We start from the raw sequence: 22,311 nt of genomic DNA on the forward strand, positions 1-22,311 counted from the left end.
GTAATGTTATTTGTTTTTCAAGCAAACAAAAGTGACCTCTTATGAGCGAGGAGAGCATTTGATTGGTCTGTTCAAACAACCCTGCAAGTGACCGCCCGATGCTTGCGTCGGCGGTTATGCAAATTTGACATAAGGAGAATGGAATAAAAACACATTGGAATAGTTTTACGTTATAGGGCCCAACACTGCAGCATTGCGTGTAATGGAAAAGCCCGTAATCTTTTGCAGGCCATTAACTGTTCTTTCTGACATCGCTGTATTGGTGGCTCGTCGCCATTGCCTACTAGCAATGCAGTGCGAGTAGGCAATGGCGACTACCAAATGTACGACTGATCAGGATGGCGAACATTCCTATTGCACAAGTCAATCTGACAGACGCCAGTGACGGTGATCGAGCACCACATAAATAAGAACAATGTTGCGGTCGGGCTGAAACAGGAAAGAAAAAGTAAACAAACCTATCTATTTGCCACGCAGTGTACATGCTTGAAGTCCAGTGAGCCATAAATGGACCGAAGTTGGGGCGTAGCTGGTGCCGCCAGCCTCACCGCCTTCTTTACGGTGGTGATGATGATGAATTCCGGGTTCTTCTATGTCTCCTTCATTGAAGAATTTGGAGTTGACAGACAGGCAGCCTCATGGCCCGCCAGCGTCATGTCAATTGTGTCACACTCGTCAGGTAAGTGTAGCTATTGCTGTCATCCTATGAAGCACCGGTTTCAATGCGAATAACATTCTTTGCCTACCTCAGCTGTCTTGAATTTAGCTGTACGGAGTGTCCCAGCTAACTTTACCCAGACAATAAATATATCCGAGGATCGCGTAGCTTCCCAGAACCATGTTAATTTGGTTTGCCGTCGTTTGGAGATGCTCAAATTACTTTGTATTCATTTCGCGTAATGATATAATAAGTGTTAGTTAATTATTAAACTTCTCAATTATTATAATTAATTTAAAATGCTACATAATAGGGTTTTCCGAGCGTGAATGAAGCCCGCAAATACACGCAATGTATCTCAAGCGGCCAGCGTGCGGCAATTTTGTGTGCATTTACGGGCATCTTTCACGCTCGGAAAAACACTTTCATGTAGCAGGTATTGAGCAAAGGAGAGCTGTATCGGGAGTTTTTGATGTAGCTCTACAATTTTCTCATTGACATTTTTCATCTAACTAGAATCTTTGAGAAGTTGATTACTTAAGATTGTAGCGTTCCTACGTAAAGGACACAGTACACGTAAAGCATTGCTGTGGAACTGGCGTCCATCTCGTCTAAATTTATTTCTCACTTCTCCCTTCTCTTCCTCTGTCCCCCCCGGTTCCCGCACTTCTTCATCTTCTATTCGAAGGCTCATACCGCTTCACCCTTCCAGGTTTCTTTTGCTAACCCCTCCTGGGGTAATACTTGAAAACGTTTCCAATCGAAGCACATTCAACTGAGCCCCGTTCACCAATGTAACACACAGTCTTCAATATTCCTTTCTGAGTGCCTGTCTTTGTCACAGAGCAAGGACCATAAAATTTGGCACTGGATTCTCTTACTCCTTTCCTAACTAGGATGAGGTCGGTGACTTGAATGTCTGGGATAGCTGAGCAATGTCTCTTGTCAAAATTTTTTTTTCATTCGTTTACGGTACCTCTCCTCCTGTGATTTTTGTTGCCTTTCCTCGACGATCTTGAGATTTTCTAACAGCCCCAGTTCAAGGTCAGCTTGAAGAATAGGGGTCTCTCCTGAAGAAGCGAACTGCGGGCTACATCCCAAGCCACTGGTGTAGGAGCGATTGTGATGTCTTACAGCTGCTTCGAAAGAGCATTTCCAACCACCAGGGAAACTATCGTACATCCTGATGTATTGTTTTACATCTCGTATAGCACGCTCTGCAAGCCCATTCGCTGCGGGATGGTATGGCGCACAGAACTTGATTGATATATTGTGGTCTCGAGCCCATCTTGCTAGCTTTTCACTCTTGAACGTTGGACCATTGTCACATACGATCATCCTGGTTGTCCTAAACATTTCCCATTCGCGAAGGGCGATGACACTATTTGCATCTTCTTTTCCTGCCCGTGCCGCGACCATCCTGGTGCATTCATCTATGGCCAGAAGAAAAGCTTGCGTTTTTCGGACTCCTTCTCGTTTCTTATTTAGCTCGGCAAAATCAAGGTGTATAACTTCAAAAGGCACGTTCGAGTGGCAAGGTATTATCATGGCGTCCGTAGGCTGCTTATATTTGACTTTGTTGACTTGACAAATGTGGCATGAACGAACGTATTGATTGACGACTTCTTTCATGTGAGGCCACGTAAATCTCTTGACTAGCTTGTTGTAGGTGCGCCAAAATCCGCCGTGTCCTCCAGATTCTGGGCTATCGTGGTACAAATAAAGAACCCTTGAAATCAGCGTTGGCGGGACTTGATAGCGACCTTCCATAAACATCAATTGTTCAGTGCCTTCCCACAATTTTACTTCATTGATTTCTTCAGATTGTTCTTTGTCGGCCGGTATCATCAGTCTAGACAATGCATCTGCATCAGTCAAAAGGGGTCCAGGTCTGTGGGAGATGATGAAATCAAACTGCTGCAAATAGTTCACCCATCTGGCGATACGTCCCTTAGGTTGGGTCATATTCAAGAGATGAGTGAGGGCCTGGTGATCGGTGAACAAAGTAAACTTCGCACCTTCTAGGTACGTACGGAAGTACTGAATTGCTTTAAGGACTGCAAGAGCTTCCTTTTCAGTAGTGGTGTAGTTGACTTCTGGTGGCTTGAGGGTGTAGCTGTAGTAGCCTACTACGTGTCGCTTTTCTCGGCCGGATGCTTCTGGACATTTCTGGTACAAGACTGCACCTGTTCTATAATGTGAGGCGTCGGTATTCAGTTCAAAGGGTAAAGTGAAATCTGGTATGCGTAAAATAGGGTCAGCAGAGATTCTGTGCACCAGATCACGGTAGACTCTCTCACATTCCTCATCCCACTCAAATGGAACTTCTTTCTGCGTTAGGCGCGTGAGGCATCTTGTTTTTATGGCAAAGTCTTTTATGAAAGGTCTGAAATGTCCTGCTAATCCCAAAAACACACGCAATGAGTGGACGTCATATGGTTTTACCAGTTGGGATATCCTCTGAACGGACTCTTGTTTCGTGCTTTTGGTAGTCCCATCAAAGGCTCTTCCAAGAAACACAACTTTTCTTTGAAAGAACGCACTTTTTTTAAAATTAACATTGAGGTGTGCCAAGCTCAAGGCATTTAATACCTGGGACAGGTGTTCCTGATGCTCTGCCTCTGTTTTGGAGAAGACGATAATATCGTCGATGTACACGTTACAAAAGACACCTAGGAAAGGCTTCAGGACTTCGTTCATAATCTTCTGGAACCATGCTGGTGAGTTTTTCCAGCCGAAAGGAAGCCGGTTATACTCGTACAGGTCGAAGGGCGTGATAAAAGCAGTGAACATTTTTGTTTCTTCGGTTAGCGGGATCTGCCAGAAACCTTTGCACAAGTCAATACGTGAAAAACATCGGCAACCACCTGTCTCGTCTATAATCGTGTCTATCTTCGGCATGGGAAATGCTATAAGTTCTGTCTGTCGGTTGAGAACCCTGTAATCTGTGCACAGTTTGAAAGTTCCATCTTCTTTCGGCGCAATAGTTATGGGAGAGGCGAAGGGTGACTCCGAAGGCCGGATTATATTCGCGTCTAGCATCTCCTGCAATTCTTTCTTCAACCATATCTTGCGCTCTCTTGACATGTTATAAGGCGATTTTCGGATGACAGTCTTGTCGGTTAGTTCGAAAGGCACCTTGTGTGACGTCATCGCTGGTGGATAGCTTCCTATGTATACCAGTTCAGGATAGGTCGTTGCAATATCCTCCGCGCACTTGACAACTCGCAGGTTATCTTTTCTGTCAGGCTGTGTCTCTTGCCTTGATAGTCCTTCCACTAAAACGTCATCGTCCCAGTAAACGTTGATTTTTAGTTTCTTTATATCTGGTCTGGATAGCACAAAGTCATAAGTCACCCCCTCAATCACCAGTACTTCACTATCTATTTCATGACCTTGGAACTCGATGTTTACTGAGGCCCATTGATTATGCATTGTCACGTTTCCGTCGTAGCCTTGCACCCGTAGTACTCTTCCACTATGCAGGTGACTTGCATCTACCAGATTGGCATTTATTATAGACACAGAAGCACCGCTGTCAACCAAAGCCATCATATGTCTGTTTCCCACTCTGACAGGGATGTGAAGTAGGCTAGAGCAAGTTAAATAAACAGTCTCAGTTGTGGTCATCGGGTCGGACTGATCACCCTTGTTTATCAGTTTTTTGTCGTCGGAGCCTCTTCAGCGTCCGAAAGTAGGGGAACTGGGTCGCTGTCGACGTTATGCACCCGACCTCTGGGAGCACGCCAACCCAAGTTCTCTGTGCCGCCTGCAAGGCGGCGCGGTTCTCGCTGATTACGGCTTGACCAATCCGCGCCGGACCGTGTGAAGTGACCGCTTGAGCTAGCGTTTATATTTTCTTCTGAAGTAAATGATATGTCGTGAAGGCACTCCAGGAGCCCGTCCATAGTTTTAGGTGACCGTATTTGCACTTGCTTCAGGACTTGCGCGTGCAGTCCGTGCATTATTAGTGCTACTACGGCAGACGGAGGAAGCATAGGCTCGGCTAGCTTTAAAAGGCGGCATTTGTCAAAGAAATACTCGACGAGGGAGCCTTGCTTGAATTTGAAATTAAGCGCGGCGTCCCACCTTTGCACTGGGTTGCTTCGGAATGTCGTCAAGAATTTTTCTTTCCACTGATTCCAAGAGTTGCCAGCCTCTTCAATAATGTGCAAATCATACCGCTTCCGTGCAACACCGCTTAAGTAACTACGCATGTTAGTAATCTTGTCCTCATTAGAGTGCCAGTTGTTCTTCCCAGCGGCATATTCATAGAATTCAAGCCAACCATCTGGACTTGATGACATGCCGTCGAATGCATCGGGTTCTACAAATTTAGTCACTGGCTTCTCAGCGTTTAAAGAGCTTATAAGCGATGTCACCAGCTGGTTTTGTTGCGAAATCTGTTCTTGTTGTAGCCGAAGTGCTTTCAAAACGAGGCTCACCTCTTCCGTCGACGACTGTGATCCAGAGTCCTTTCGACGCATCGGTTGAAGAACTAATTCGTCGAAGATCAACAGAGGCAAGTTCACGTTCACAGCACCCTTCCGACGTAGTTCATCAGGGTCCATGGAAGCCTTCTCTAAAACCAGGTTCATGAGTTCTGCCGAGTTGAGTTCGCGAGGTAGTTCCACCGCTGGTTCATCTTCAGCTTGGTATCTCGAAAAGATGATCTTGTCCGCGGAGGTCTCCTCAAGGAAAAATCTCACCCACATGTTGGAGTTCGCTGTCGGCTGCGCCAAAATAATGTAGCGTTCCTACTTAAAGGACACAGTAGACGTAAAGCATTACTGTGGAACTGGCGTCCATCTCGTCTACATTTATTTCTCACTTCTCCCTTCTCTTCCTCTGTCCCCTCCGGTTCCCGCGCTTCTTCATCTTCTATGCGAAGGCTCATACCGCTTCAAAGATTTATTATCTAATTACGCGGAATGAAATATATGATGTGGGTATTTCCAAGTTACGGCAAACAACATTACCTTGGTTCTGTCTAGCTGCGTGACATTCGCATATTTTTAAACTCTGGTTAAAGTTAACCGGGACACACCGTGTGTGTGTGTGTGTGTGTGTGTGTGTGTGTGTGTGTGTGTGTGTGTGTGTGTGTGTGTGTGTGTGTGTGTGTGTGTGTGTGTGTGTGTGTGTGTGTGTGCGTGCGTGTGTGTGTGCGCGCGTGTGTGCGTGTGTGTGCGTGTGCGTGTGCGTGCGTGCGTGCGTGCGTGTGTCCTCTTACGTTCACCCAGTGGCCTAGGTTTTCTACCTGCTTGAGCAACTAAATGTGTGCTCCTGTCGTGACGCCATTGTTGTCATTCCACTGTCGTCATTCCAGCTTTGTGATCTTACATTTGTCATGCCCTGGTCGCCACGCCTTCTACCAAGATCCCGTGACCCTAGCTGACTGTTGCGGCTTAGGGTGGTGTTAGGGCAAGGAATCCACGAACCCCGTCGACTGCTACGTCAGGTTATAGGAATGAAGGAAAAAGGGTTTATTGGCTGAGTTACACGGTTCCAGTTACGGAAGCCCACTCCATGCATGAGCAAGTTAAACGTCCTAGTTTACATCAGGACCTTCGGTCACACTCCTCGAAAAGTCTACGCTTTTAATACCGTTGTCTTCCCTAGGTGAGTCAACTAGGGAATCTGAAGACTGTCCAGCAGGAAATCGCAATCGGTGAATTCGTTGCGATACCGCGCCCATGTTCGCAATGCTGCACAGTAACCTTGCCTCCGAAGCCAGATGCTATATAATATACGCTAGGAAGGCAACCTGCGAATAAAATGTCCCAATCCTTGTTTGGTAGCATTGGATAGGGCCGCCTTTCATCGTTAGTTCAATCTGCCAGGTAATGGTCGGGGTGGCGGCCTTTTGTGGACCCGTCTAGGGTGGTTGTCTACGCTGCGTTGACGTCTGGATGGGCGCTGATGGATGGGTGGGCGTTTGCCTTGTGGCAGACGTCTAATTAACGCCTATGTGGTGCTGGGACGTAACATGACTAATAGCTTCGGCCACTGGATATGGACTCGTGTTAGTGGTACCATCGTGGTCGTCACACACACTATCGCGCATCCGTTGTTATACTGTCGTCTTCGTGCCGGCTTAGTCATGCTATCGTCGTCATTCTTGGTTCTTCATCGGGTTGTCGCCATACTGCCGTCATCACTCCATCGTCGTCGCAAAGTACTCGTCGTTGTGCTGTCGCTCTTATATCATCGTAATAATTTATGAATGGCCATCTCATCATCATCATTCCGTCGTCCTTATACACCTTTGTCGTTCCACTGATATCATTACTTTTTTTTGTCGTGCCATTGTCCCTGGGTCGGTGTCATACGGTCATCGTCGTGTGTCCATGATCACGGGCGACCTTGACAAGCGAGTGTCATAGCAAAGTGGAATGATATCGGACTATGTAGCATATGGCCGAAGCAATGAAAGTTTCAGAGTTACAACTAAGCATGTTAAATTAACGCTTGTTCATGAATATGGTCTGTCGTTTCATTTCTCGATTGCTGTTCGCATCACCGTCGACAGTCATTGTGAGATGAGTGCTGCCGTAATGTAGTGTTCTGATAATTTAGGCCACTCGATGTACGTGTCAAATGGGCGATAGCGAGTTGCCACCGGACATAGTTCGCAGCAATATGCGAATACATCGAGAGCTTTGCTGCTATGAAAAATGCCGTGTGGTTAAAATTGTACTTGCTACAAGGCCACAAAGTGTTCGCGTCGCCGTTAAGAACCACGTGGTTTGCTTATCGTCTTCTTATGTATCACCATATAAACCATCGCTTATAGAAAAACCAAGTGCTTCTCTGGATCGTTCACTTTGTGAGATCTCTGACAGAATCACACTTGTGTTGTGCTTAAAGGCTGTCGCACCACACCTGTGGCGAAAAAAATTTGCGGTAAAATCAGTCAGCTTCGTGTGCCTGTACCGCACGCTGCATCTATAATTCTTACAGTGCTATGCACCGTTGACACCGAATTTGCAGGCTGCATAAGAACCATTGAGAGGATAATCTTTACAGTCATTCACAAAGGCTTGTATTAAATAGGGAAGGTAACTGCCAAATATTTAGATACATCATTAACACAAAGTTTTTGCTATCTCGCCACGTTATGTGCCGCGTCTAAGAAATTAGCATGCCGCACGCACACAAGGCATCTTGTTTCAGGCAGGTACGCAGTAACGTCTCTCTGTGGCTTCCTCTGGCCTTGGCTGTTTCACTTTTTATGTAAATAAGAGAAATAACAGGGACCTAAATGATTCGAGCATTAACAAATCGGCTGTGTCTAGAAAGGTGAAATTTCCATATGTTTTATTTTCCGCGGATAGATATGTAATGTTGGGGCAGATCGCTGTAAACTAACTCAATATGCATTGGATGCATCGGAGATAACACTTAGTGATACAAATAGGCAAAGTACCGCCGGCTGCTTGTTAATAAAAGAAAATCTGGTATGTTTAACTGCAAGTAAAAGTATAGCTCCCAAAGACAAGTTTATCCCGGGGATGATCCGTTTAACTTAGAATAGCTTAGAATAGCTTTATTTCCATCTACTTGATGGAGGATGCTGCAAGTAAAAGCTGCTCCAGTAGGCAGCTTGACGAGGCCCGCAGCCCCCTCTACAGAATAGCCTATTAGAATGCATGCGTAGCCTGAGCGCCTGTGGCTGAGCTTTACTGTCATGCTACTTATTGAAATATGATTCTTTTGAAAATTCAGAAGCAGGCATGCTATTGTCGAAACAAATAAGAAGGATAGAAGTTCCGGAAATTATAGTTCCTGCATGTTCTCCCATAGGCCTGCTGGAGCACACACAACCCATGGCCACACGAGGCATAAACAAAGAAAGATTCGATAGGCCACGAAGACCAAAAGAGGGTAAAATGCTGCTTTTCGTTAATATCTCATCAACAATTAGGAAAATTTGAATGGGTGATTCAACTACAGTTTTACTCAACTAGCCACACGTTACAAGTGCACCTGTGTCAGTTATGGTACAAATACTAGCTACGCGGTGCTTGGAACAGTTTGAGCAGTAGTAGCACACGGAGAGCATCATATGTTACCATGAATTTGAATCAGCGTACTGTGTGCCGTAGAGTTTTCTGTGCGCGTGCACATAGTTTATGGCATCGGCTTTGATTATTTCAACAGCGTGTCTTCAAAATGCAAAGCATCTTTTTCCAGACTTTCTCACAAAATTTGAGAACTTAATAATTTCGCTGCTCTTAGAGAGGGTACCCGCGGCTTCTATGCCACAAGAGGAAGACAGACTTTTGACGTAGTTTTCCACCTGCTCGAACAGTTTTCTCGTGTAGGCTGTGTTTTTGTATTCACGTGACCAGTCGGTGTGGCTACGGTGACGTCAATGGCTCGCATTTTAGAAATAGCTCTAGCCCAATTTTTGTACATATTTCCACCATTTCCCGTCCTTACAGGTCTGCTAGTTTCATGCGCTCAGCGGCACCTGTCTGTCTTCCAGCTCGGTCTCATTGGCAGCATCTTCCTTTGGGCAGGAATCCTGGGAGCTGTCTTCGCTCCCAATATGGCCTGGATGACCGTGACGCTGGGTGCAATCCATGGTGAGTTACGCTTTGTCAACATGCACCGAGAGTTACATGCATTGTGCTACTTGTCCATAAGTCTAAACACAACATAGGAAATGTATGTTGGGTTTAGCGCTACGCTGCTGGTACTCGAGTTTCGCGCCAAGGTCGCATCGTATACCTAAAATTCCAAGTTAAATTTAGCAACATTGTACTACATTCCCTGGTTTGTTCGCAAATGGTAAAGAACAGCTGCCATTTGTGATCCTGGTAGGTCGTCATGAAAAGGACCACCGAAAAAAATTGCGCACATCTAACGCTCGCTTTGGAATTTACCTGAACCGAAGCTTTCATAAAGCGGGTTTGCAATGTTACAGGAGTGTTAATCTTCTTCAGTACGTTTTGCAGAATTGGCTTTACGTGCTGTTACGATGCATGCCCATAGGCAGGGCGCCACACTTGTAGCAGCAGCCCAGCGGAACTATGGCGTTGCGCTGCTGAACTCAAGGTCGGGAGTTCCATTCGGGCTGCGTCGACCGCATTTCGATGAGGGTGAAAACACACACGCACACGCACGCACGCACTCGTGTTGTTAGATTAAGAGACACGTGAGGGAATGACAGGTGTTCAAAAGTACAAATATAAAAAGACCCGGCTACTGCGTGTCTCATAATCGGATTGCGGCTTTGTCACGTAAAATCTGAGAAGTTAAATTAGCAGACCGATGAAACTTCCTCCACGGATTCTGCGCGACTGCAGATCGTACCTTTCTCCGGGCTCGGCCCACTTTGAATCGTGCGGTCTGTAGGATTAGGCAAGTTTGCTACTGTATTATTTATAAGATCGGTTCACCTTAGTCGGCAAGAAGCCAACCGTTTATTCGAGATAAATCCCCGAAAATAAACTTCAGAAAGCTCCGATTTAACAAACCAGTTATTCGCTTGAAGGTGTGTATTTGCGGTAGTGAGGATGTTTATGTACCGTTTGCTGTTTTCCTGCGTAATTTATTAGACAAGAAAGCCGGCCTCCTGCACATCTGCGGAGACAGTACAGAGGAAGCTACATGTAAACCAATTCGTTATAATGCGTGACGTTCTATGTGTGAGCTTTTTAGCGTGGCAGTAGCAGCAGCTACTATCGCAAAATTCCGAGTGTGCCTGACTGCAAAGTTTCGCTTTAATAGGCGCACAATTTTCGCCATCTGCCTCCACGAGCAATAAGTAGACAAGCCCAGTGTGCCACTGTCACCAGAAGAAGGCGCAAGTTCGCTGGTCGTCTGAGTACTGCCACATGAGAAAACTGCCTACGAAAATGGCCCAATTTCGCTTTACTCGCTTTGAAAATCTGCTGGCTGTTGGTGGAGAAGCAGTCGCAGTGTCGGTGGACAGGTGCAGATATAACGGGGGTACTCATTCTGCTTACGGTCGAAGGAGGCAATTATCCTAGTTAACATTTCTTGTTATGCAATGCAGATGGAAAAAAAAATTCCCACAAGCACAGCAATGGCGCCCTCAAAATATTTTTCATAACTTGCACACAAAAAAGATGCAACCTACTAATACTTGGAAAGGATGATATGTGGGTGTGAGCGACAAAGAAACTTTTATGACGTGGCGTACGAAAACAGGAGCAGAACGATATATGACAACAAATTAGTTTGGATTAAACGAAAACAAGATTTCATGTGTGTTTTTGATTTTTCGTTTTTTGCCGGCTGACGTGAGCATCAGATGACGTTTTGCGAAATGTGCTCGAACTGCGTTTAAATATTTAGTACTTACAACGAAAACAGCGATAGCACAACGGGTCATAAAGCCGAAAATACAAGAACGTTATTTTTTCTATGGTGTTCCAGTTGGTGCCACCTTATGCAATACCACGTGCGATATGAATGTACTTGCATTCACGGGGGGGGGGGGGAGGGGGGGGCTTGCCTGGGTGAATATGTCACCTTATTCTTGCTTCACGAGTACATGGTATGGCAGGGTGGAGAAAGACAGTGAGGGAGAGAACACGTTTACACAAAGGCTAAGAAGTCGGCCTGAGCTACAGCTTTCTATGGCTTTCTACTCTATACTGAAGCTGGAAATTATGTGCGATGATCAAAAAAAGGAAGGGTGTAAGTACAACACTAACTCTCTAAACACGTCTGTCTGTTTATGTGACTCGTAAACAAGCTAGAGCTGTCCTTATAATCACGACTATGCGAGGCCGAGCAGTGGGAACAATTTCATCAAATAGACGAGTACAGGCAAAGACCAGCTTTTGTGGACCTTCTGTGTACGTGGCGCAAACGCAAAAGATTTGTGCAAGTGCTTCTGGCAGCTGATAGTGCTGGCAGTCCAGACCACTGTGAGTGAAAGCAGTGTGACCTGTGAGTAGTGCCTGGTGAACGCCGACAAGTCGCATCATTTTCGCCGTAGTTGTTTGATTATTTTTCGGGTGCTGAGCCATTCGAAACTTCATTGCTTCTGAACCCCGTATCGCATTGTCCAAACCGGATACGAAATCTTTGCCTCATTGCGTCACGTGAACATCTGGGTTGTAACACTGGCCTCAACTACCAGGCGCCACAGGTTTCTAGCAATCAGTAGCAATCTAGCAATCAGTACTCGTCCTTGTGTTCTTCTCTCGTCCGTGTATTTCTCTAGCCGTTTAACCATGAAATTATTGTACCACCTAACTCGCGCCCAGAATGGGGTTCTAACGAACGATCTTTAGCTTTCACTGGTATAACATAAAGTGTAGTAGGTGCAAAAGAAGTTTTGCGTGAATTCTACCTTGTCTGGCTGTGCTACTCGTAAATAAAGTTACTCGTAGGCTTCTCATTTACGAGCGACCTCGTAAAAACTGGCCATGTCAGTGCACACGTACGGACATGGCATGTGTACACTGAAAGTAACTTTAACTACCTACGCTCTGAAATGGTCCTCGTACTGTGCGAACCTTGATTTCAAGAGTGCTTCATAGTGCAAACATTTGCGTCCATCAAACTGAATAACCTGTCAAATGCTGGAAGTAATAAAAAGAAATTACTGCAAAATTTGACACTGTGCGCACCATCCTTGATGGGATTGCGGGCCAGTGTAAGTGACTGGCACTCATACGGTTGATGGGTTTCCGTGCCTCAAAAGTACATGTGTACTATAATGCCTGCAACTGCCGTAAAGGTACAAAAATGGACCTCCTGAACACATTTTTACGGGCTCTAGTCCCATGTTAACAGCACGCGGGACTACTCACGAACATTCCCGCCATCACGCACCTTTTCTTACGGCACAGAACTTATTATCCTTCATCAAAGGACAAAGTATATAAACAGCTCGCGGTATAGCTACGGCGAGCCGGCAGGTCGTTGCTTGTGGCTGCGAGCAGCGCTAGAAATTCACACGTTCGTTTGCGAGCTACGTATCTCTCGTTGAAAATTTCAAGGCAATTTCTTAAATACTAGTGTTTACTCCATACGCACTCGGAACGCGCTTGCTTATGTAAGCGCTGTGCAGTGAGCACTTCGCGGGTCTGAGGGGGCGAGACTGCACGAGCACTCATGCTGAAAGTAAAGCTACACCGCATGACAAACTATTACAGCTGGTAATATTGCACTTGCCAGGGAGACAGAAAAGTGAACATATGAACAAGTGCACTTACACTGCGTTCTTCTTTTTTTATTTCACCGCAGGTGTAGGCGTGGGAATCGTCTGCGTGACTCTGGTCATAGTAGTCATGATGTACTTCGACAAATACCGTGGTGTAGCCAGTGGCCTGAAGTTCGCCGGATACACTCTGGCTTCGCTGCTGTTTCCCACAATACTCACATCGCTGAAGGATGCCTATGGGTTCAGAGGATCTATGCTCGTGTACGCTGCGATCACAATGAACGTGACAGCTCTGACGCTGCTCTTGAAAGAGCCACCGTGGGAAATAAATGCTGGGAACCGTAAGATCGAAAAATCCAAGGAAGAAAGCGGGAGCATTTCCTCGATTACTGCTGCCCCTCTGGATAGCGCGGGTTCGAATTCCTTGGCGTTTCGAGAAGGTGCTGGACTTGCAAAATCTATAAGCGCAGTGAGCTCTCTCATACCAAACGGCGTTGGTGTGGTAGGCTCTATTCACAACCGGGTAACGAATTCAGAAGTACCAGGGATGCTTGCGTGCAACAGTAGCAATGAGCACCCCGCGGAGAATCCAAATAACATAAACCTTTTTAAAACCTGGATTCACAGTATTAAGTTTCTGAGAAAGCAAGAAAGCACAAACCAGACGGCTGGCGTGGAAAATGGAAGCAATGGAAAGCGAACAGCAACGATTGTGAGTAAAGGTAATGCATCAAATGAAGCAAACCAGTGTACTTCGCAGAAGCCTCAGCGCTGTTGTTCGTCGTTTGGAGAAGTCGGCAACCTGTTAACTAAGCCTAGGTTTTACGCTTGCGTGTTGGCGGTCGTGGCGATGGACTACACGATGGCCGTCTTTCCAGCGACCATAGTGGACTACGCGCTTGACAAAGGGTCATCTCGCAGACACGCTGACCTTTCTGTGACCTACTGCTCACCAGCCGAGCTATTTGGTCGTATTGTGCTTCCGCTAATCGGTGACTGCAGGTTCGTGAGCAGGACAACATTGGTATCGGCGTGCTTCTTCCTGCTCGCCGCGACTATGCTGGCCCTACCAGCGACTCCTTCCTTCCTGGCTTATATTCTCGTGTGCGCGTGCGCGACAATGTTCACGGCTTGCTTGCTTGCCATGAAACCCGTGGTGATTGCCGACTACTTCGGCATCGAGAGCATCGCAACTAGCTGGGGTTTTGCTGGAGTGACGCTGCTGCCTCTGCTCCTGTGTAGCCCATATATTATCGGTAAGTTCCCGCTTTCCACTTGTTTAGTTTGCCGGCTTGGTGAAGAAGCAGCGCAGAACGAACTATAGTTATGCATTGGGTGCACGTTAACGAACCCCAGCCTCATAACCAGATTGATGTTTTGGCGCGTAAAACCCGAGAATTTAAACATTTTTAACGAACTATATTGTTGGTTGATGCTGTGAGCGGGATACATAAATGTATAAAATTTGTCTTCTAAATTGTCCGACTCGTGGCAGAGTGACAAATTCTGATAGTAAAACAAGCAAAAGAGTACGCATTTGGGCTGGTTGGTTCATGATTCCGAGCAATAAAAACAGTGCTAAACGACAGGACGAGTGAAGGGACACAGACAACGGCGCTGACTAACAACCAAAGTGTGTTTATTCCGTCAGTCAACATATATATGCTCCGCCGCTATCTGAAACTACAGAATCTACAGGATAGGGCATGCGCAGGGGGAATGCAATTAATGTGATAAGAAGGCAATCTCCTTTGGAAGGAGAGAAATGGACGGGAGGCTTACACATGCATCACCACTAACGTGAATGTGGAAGGCTTCAGGTATAAGGCGTGCGCGGTCATCACGATATTTTGACAAATATGTTACACCTTCGAAGGATGGCTTGCAGCCGCATTCATTGCAATGTAGCGACAACTGACTATCTTTTGCCCGTTTTTGAAATTTGTTGAAGTGCTCACGCATGCGGTCGTTGATGCAACGCCCCGTTTGGCCGATATAAAAACGCTTGCATGAAAGAGGGATCTTGTAAACCACACAGTCACAACAGTCAGCAACAAACCTCTGTCTGTGCTGTTTTTTACAGCACAGCCTGTGCCACCAAGTTAATAGGGTAAGCAATAACAACAAAAAAAGTTGTAAAAAACAGCACAGACAGAGGTTTGTTGCTGACTGTTGTGACTGTGTGGTTTACAAGATCCCTCTTTCATGCAAGCGTTTTTATATCGGCCAAACGGGGCGTTGCATCAACGACCGCATGCGTGAGCACTTCAACAAATTTCAAAAACGGGCAAAAGATAGTCAGTTGTCGCTACATTGCAATGAATGCGGCTGCAAGCCATCCTTCGAAGGTGTAACATATTTGTCAAAATATCGTGATGACCGCGCACGCCTTATATCCGAAGCCTTCCACATTCACGTTAGTGGTGATGCATGTGTAAGCCTCCCGTCCATTTCTCTCCTTCCAAAGGAGATTGCCTTCTTATCACATTAATTGCATTCCCCCTGCGCATGCCCTATCCTGTAGATTCTGTAGTTTCAGATAGCGGCGGAGCATATATATGCTGACTGACGGAATAAACACACTTTGGTTGTTAGTCAGCGCCGTTGTCTGTGTCCCTTCACTCGTCCTGTCGTTTAGCGCTTTTTATTGCTAGTAAAACAAGGTCACCAATGAAATACACTTGGAACCTAATAAAAAATTATGGGCTAGTTAGTGAGCCATGATATTGATCAAACAGTGCACTTGAAATAGATACGTTCAAGCACACATGAAAGAGGACTTGTGAAACACGTGCATTTTGAAAAATGAAGGAAGTAGTTGTGGCAGTTCAGCGTCTGTGTATGTCCTTTTCCAGGTGTGCATGAACATGTCTATTTGAAGTGCGCGGCTTCATTAACACCTTGACCGACCAATATTCCCACATTTATTATTATGTCTCATCTCTCGCTCTCTTGCTTGTCTGTTTCTCTATTGATATGATCGGCTCCTACGGCTGATTTTGGAAGATCGTTCGAAAAACACTGATTGAATAAATGGATGAGCATGCATATCAACAAGAAAAACGGGACAGCATTCTTGCACGCTGAAATCTTTAGTAGGGTGAGCTTCAAATTGACATTCGGGACAAAAGCCTTCAGAAGTTTGAAACACGCTTTAGAAAAACAATAACGTTCGTGCACATTAGGCAAAATGTTTTATTTTTTGGGGGCTTTAGCACGAGCAATAAATGTTTAATTTCTTATCTTTTCATTGAAAGCCTCATTTGCTTTGTGTATCACTACTTATTGTGTTGCTTTTAGAGAAAATGTTAAATGTATGTACATATCACACCCTCCGCCTTATAATGCTCCGCGAATAAATGAAATAAATAAATGAATAAATGAAAAATGAAGGACGATACTCAATTCAAGTTAGAGGTGAGTGATGAAAAATTTGTTGCAAAGAATAAGGTAATGGTTATGTGCATTTGACTGGAAGGAGGAACGTATTGTGGCCCTAAGAGCGTACGTTTAAGACAGAATTGGTGTGTTCAGCTTAAGTAAGAAGTGGGCCCTGTGTTGAGAGAAACAAATAAACATACTAAATGGCTTTACATTCAGCAATAATAAATTGGGCTCGACAGATAGATCATGCTTCGCGAAGGATCAAATGAGTCAGTCGTACGGCGACCCGTGGCTTTGTAAGCTAGGAAAGCTGGCGCTAGCAAAATACGTGGGGTGACGCCGTATTGAATTTGTACCTGCTCCCCGTGGTTTATGAAGGCGTCAGCACGACACCCAGAGCAATAGGCTTTCAGTAGAGGATTCTTACACTTGGTGCACGTGCAGCTCGTGCGAACGTAATTATGTGGCCTCGTAACACGTGCGAACTAGCTCCACATAAGATGAGCCCGAACGCGTGAATATATCACGAAATTCGTGGCAACACACCGTCGTCGGTAGTCCATTCGCCAGTGCCGCATTGTGGAAGCGAAATTCAAAAGCAGTTTAATATAATTTTTTTCAAATTCAAATGCAAATATGTAAACTTGAGACAGTTCTGCGGCATTCTCACCTCATTAGCCATTGTGTTCACTGTCCTATTCAAGAAGGAAAAAAAAGTAGTTTGCGGGAGAGGGTACAATGTTTGCGCAGAATGACGATAGGGTCTGAGCTTGAATGTGGCGAGAAACAAAGGGAGCAACAATATGTATGAAAAGGAGGCCAAAATGTCAATAAAAAAATGAAAAGGTCAGAACTAAAATCGCAGCCGTTGGCACACTGACGAAGGCTCATGGCACACAGTCTCTTTCTCAAGAAGATCTATTAATGGTCTTCTGATGCGATGTGCCTGACGTTGAAGACTCGCGTAAGCGTCATATATATTTATATCTCTCGCACAGTGGACTGCGTAAGTTTTCCGAACACTTGCCATAATGTTGCAGTTCACTTAGGTATAGAAACGTTATAGACCCATGCCGGAATATATAGGATTCTATAGGTTTCTCTCACGAAAATAGGTTCATAAAATAATATAAAAGGGGATAAAAAGGGCATAAAAGTTGGCGGAGAATACCTTAGTAACTTGCGATTCGCTGATGATATTGCCTTGCTTAGTAACTCAGGGGACCAATTGCAATGCATGCTCACTGACTTGGAGAGGCAAAGCAGAAGAGTGGGTTTAAAAATTAATCTGCAGAAAACTAAAGTAATGTTTAACAGTCTCGGAAGAGAACAGCAATTTACAATAGACAGCGAGGCAGTGGAAGTAGTAAGGGAATACATCTACTTAGGGCAGGTAGTGACGGCAGATCCGGATCACGGGACAGAAATAATCAGAAGAATAAGAATGGGCTGGGGTGCCTTTGGCAGGCATTCTCAGATCATGAACAGCAGGTTGCCATTATCCCTCAAGAGGAAAGTGTATAATAGCTGCGTCTTACCAGTACTCACCTACGGGGCAGAAACCTGGCGGCTTACGAAAAGGGTTCTACTCAAATTGAGGACGACGCAACGAGCTATGGAAAGAAGAATGATAGGTGTAACGTTAAGGGATAAGAAAAGAGCAGATTGGGTGAGGGAACAAACGCGGGTTTATGACATCTTAGTTGAAATCAAGAAAAAGAAATGGGCATGGGCAGGACATGTGATGAGGAGGGAGGATAACCGATGGTCATTAAGGGTTACGGACTGGATCCCAAGGGAAGGGAAGCGTAGCAGGGGGCGGCAGAAAGTTAGGTGGGCGGATGAGATTAATAAGTATGCAGGGACGGCATGGCCACAATTAGTACATGACCGGAGTTGTTGGAGAAGTATGGGAGAGGCCTTTGCCTTGCAGTGGGCGTAACCAGGCTGATGGTGATGATGATGATGAAAATAATATATGGCATGAAGGGCAACAGAATGCACCGAATATCGTGCCTCAGCGACACTCACTGACCGGAATATGCGTTTACTGCTTCGAATTCATCTTATTTAGTTTAGTTTCCGTTCAGACATAATTTCGATACATGCTTACGAAGAGGGGCAAAGGGGGACCATCTGTTTCCCCACTGGGCCTCGTGCCACATTTTGCACCGTTAGAGCAAATAGAAGGCAAAACAAAACAATACGCTTTGTAGCGAATAAATGCTCTGCAGCATCATCGTCAACAAAGTAAATAAACGAGCACTCAAAAATATTTCTAAGTCCCTGTGACGGACTGGTTCGAGCCCGATTGTCCGGATTGCGAAGATCCCTTCCGCCCTTTAGAACACATGGTCTGGCTGTGCCCCTCGTTACGGGACCACGATCATCTCACTGCGGAAGAAGTGTGGTTGGAGGCGCTCAAGAGCTTCAACCTCACCGCTCAACTGCCTCGCCGTCCAGAGGGCCCGCGGGGCGGCGGTCCGGCACGGCCTGCCCATCCCGACGGGGGAGCGGCCCGCAGTGGCTCCACCCCCGTAAAGGGTTTCGGAGTCGCTCCTCAGGGCCTGAATAAAGTTAATTGCCTGCCTACCTGTCCCGTTATGGAAAATTACACGCAATACGGTGTTAGTCGTACGGCAATGTATGTCAAGCAACGTGTGGTGCTTTTATATACAGGCTTACAATTAGGAAACTAACGAATACTCACGAATTTAACCACACTCATTCGCACTAGATTTTACGCACACGTGTATACAATAAAAGAATGCATTGTACTATATGTTCTAGTTACATGAAAATCCATGATATTTTAACCTTTGGCCAGCCTCTTCTTATATTACAATATGTTAGCAGTTTCTTTTGCGTATGCAGTGATTTCGGCTTCTTTATAAACTCAGCACATCAATTTGGTCATTTCTGGACTGTACTCTAAAGTTTATGGCATATATTTGCTTCACAAGTGCTACAACAAGTACATTACGAAAAATATTTGTGTTCAGGACAGACCAACGAAAGGTTAGAAATCTTCTTTTAATTTCTCGAATCAGATGGTATGTGTAGTAGTGGAAAAACGGCATCACTTTATGCATATGAAAAAGCCGCACGTGCTTTCTGGTTGTGTGATTTATTAGGCCTGACTCGGCCTTTTGGTAGGCAAAACAGCTGGGGTACATCCGTTTAGAAAGTTTAAAAGTACATCCGTTCTCCTACAGCTGCCCCGGTCCAGAATGCAATGCCTAAGTTGGAAGGGTTCTCTATATACACAAGCTGGTTGCCACTCTGTAGAATAATGTCTGGAATGATAGCAATAAAATTAGGCGTCGCACAAATTGAAAATGCATACTAAACTTTGCTGACACGTTGACATCGATGATCACCGGTAGTACGTAGAGTTGGTAATATCGATGAATGGTTAATCGATTAACTGTATCCCGCAAATCGATTAATCTTCATCGATCTCCACCTATCGTTTAATCGACTTGATCGATTAGACCTGTTCGATTATTTATTATCGATAGTTTGACAAGAGTGGTGCGAACATACTGAAATCGTGCTGGCATAACAGCCCACGAGCAGCGACTGTGCGGCTGTGGTAGAACGACTGTCGACTGCTTTTCACAGTGCCGAGTGATGCCGAGCTGAGCGCTTCCTCTCTCCCCCTCCACCGCGCACGACACCACGCCGCCCGAAGCCGGAGGCTTCAAATGCCTTCGCAATTCGAGGCATACCATACTTGACGTCGCGTCACTCCCGTTCCACTAATTGACGCGACACAGCATGCGCACCAGTTTGGAACTTGTGCTTGGCATAGCGACGGAGTTTATGTCGACTCCAGCAAACCTACAGCGTCCGACTATCTATATATTCTCGCATGGCGGTCGTGTGGCCATACATAGACGGTGTCAGTTTCATCCAAACAACCCAGACAATTGACATTCCTTCGCTCTGTAGGAAAGAGCATGGGGTTTAAAATTACAAAACGGTAATTTTCTTTTCCCGTGTACCAATTTCTTGCACATTTCAGCTGGACTTCACATTAACTTTTGCCATTTTTCTTATTTCTTGTTTAACTGCACTGTACAGGGATTCACTAGTGTCATGTATGCTATTTAATTCTGCACTGTCATTTTATAACAGATATTGTTTACCTTTTGAAGTCACTAGAGCCAACTATATTTAATCTTTAACGAGTTATAGATTACCAATAGTGAAACGTTTATACACATATCTTTAACTTGGTTCCACGTCCTAAACATTGAAATAAGGTCCTACAAAAACAAATAATTGCTTTTCAATTGTTTATAAGGTACCCGCAAAAATTTCGGTTGATCGATTAATCGATGAAAAACCCTGCATCGAAATGAATTAGTCGACGAAAGGGTAAAATCATGAATAATTAATCATCCCTCGTAGCACAGTTAAAGAAAAGCAACTTTAAAAAAAAGCTTCTCATTTTATTTTTTGTTTCTGTAGGTTACTTTCGGGACACAGGAGGAAGCTACGATGGACTTTACCAGATTCAAGCTGGAATCCACTGTTTCGTCGGCGGCTTGTTCGGACTTCTCGCTGTCTTAGACAGAAGAAGGCAGAAAGAGTGGACGAGGAACTTGATACATTAGGCTGTTCGCTTTAATCTGCTTTGACGTAGCTCACGATTTTACCTTACATTGTTTATGCCTTGCATTATGAGAAGACGTTAAACTCTAGTGGTTTCTGTTATTGTTGTAACCTTTCGTAAACACCGGTGGCTTCCATAAAAACGGTTGCTGTAAAACGGTAGCCATGAAAACGGTAACATTTTCCCGGAAATGTGCCAAAGCATCATACATTCTACATACGTAACAGAGGAACACCCAGATGGATGTGTCGGCTTGTTCTCTGGCACACTCCTCTTTCTGACTATATTTATTCCCATTCAATGACCGTAAAATATAACTCACATATAGGTGGCCGGTTTTTCGGTAAACAACAATAGCACCTTAATGGCAACTTTAATCTTGGGTACTAGTTGCGAACACACACGAGACACAAGGAAGGAGACGGGACAGAGCACCTCTGTCCCGTCTCCTTCCTTGTGTCTTGTGTGTGTTCGCGCCTGGTACCCAAGATGAATTGACCAACTCGCCCAACAAGAGGTACATTTAGGCAAATTTAAAAGTGAGATATACACTTTGTTAACCTCGCAACTCAGCGTTGCCGACTGTAATGAGGCTCCTGTGAGCATGTAAGCCAATGTTGCGTTAGGAGGCGATCCCACCGCTAGCAACCAGTTTGTTGCGTTTGGAGGCGATCCCACCGCTGCCACCAGTTTGTTGCGTACTCCAGGGTAGCGTACCGTACTGCTGCCGAGAAGTAGCGGCGCCTGCCTATCGAAGCTTGACCGACATTACTTATTGGGTAGCGTGGCGTTGTCGGCGGGCTCCAGGCATCCGGTAGACCATCGCGCCCTTGCTGGAGTCGGTGGAGTCAGCCGTTGAGCTGGCGGATCAGTATGCCTCACGCAGAGCAGATAAAGAGGAGGCACACTCCACAGCCAATAGGCAAGACACAGTAAACTCGTACAGTTGCTTAGTGAACGCAGTGTGTGTGTGTGTGTGTGTGTGTGTGTGTGTGGTTAACTATGCTGCACGAGCCGGCCTATGTCCTTACCCTACTGACACCTGTATACTGTGCATTTAGTACACTGTACAGCGGAACTGGATGCCGTTTTTTCATTTCGAAGGACGCGAAAGTCCCGAGCCGAGCGCACGCCACCGCGGATGGCGATGTAACTCACTCGATCTGCTATGATTGCTCCGGACAGGTGTGGCAGCGGTTTGCGACTGTTTACAGAAAAATAGAACAGCTGCAAAACATTGCCTCTCGTTTCCCGTGTTCTCGTTCATGTCAATGTCCTGAAGCAGTGGCAGCTTTAATTTGGCTCGTGACTGGTGTTGTTCTCATTTCTTTGTTTCCGAGCGTGCGAGCGCTATGACGGGCCATTAATGGCAGAGTGCCGAGATGTAGCGTGTTTGTATACTTTTTTGTTCCCTACATTCTTTTTCTCGTACCTTCCGTTTAGTTCACGTGTCCGTAGACGGTTTTTATTGTAAGGCGATATGTGCGTCAGGTTGTGATG

General features: G+C 45.5%; 1 protein-coding gene across 12 annotated transcripts in view; it reads left to right on the forward strand.

Annotated features, from left to right (window-relative positions):
• The window catches only part of LOC135900941 (monocarboxylate transporter 9-like), a 47,687-nt gene that overhangs the window by 18,851 nt on the left and 6,525 nt on the right, over positions 1-22,311 (forward strand). For 6 of the 12 annotated variants that reach the window (XM_065430553.1, XM_065430554.1, XM_065430552.1 and 3 more), the window contains 4 exons: positions 478-679; positions 9,103-9,246; positions 12,890-14,062; positions 20,667-21,208. In XM_065430553.1, coding sequence (XP_065286625.1) covers positions 508-679; positions 9,103-9,246; positions 12,890-14,062; positions 20,667-20,812 — 1,635 coding nt within the window. In that variant the 5' untranslated portion in view covers positions 478-507 and the 3' untranslated portion in view covers positions 20,813-21,208. Of the gene's footprint in view, positions 1-477; positions 680-9,102; positions 9,247-12,889; positions 14,063-20,666; positions 21,209-22,311 lie in introns of those variants that run through there. The other 6 variants (XM_065430560.2, XM_065430558.1, XM_065430557.2 and 3 more) reach the window with 3 other exon arrangements.

The sequence above is a fragment of the Dermacentor albipictus genome, chromosome 2 (assembly GCF_038994185.2).
Source record: "Dermacentor albipictus isolate Rhodes 1998 colony chromosome 2, USDA_Dalb.pri_finalv2, whole genome shotgun sequence".
Lineage (NCBI taxonomy): Eukaryota > Metazoa > Arthropoda > Arachnida > Ixodida > Ixodidae > Dermacentor > Dermacentor albipictus.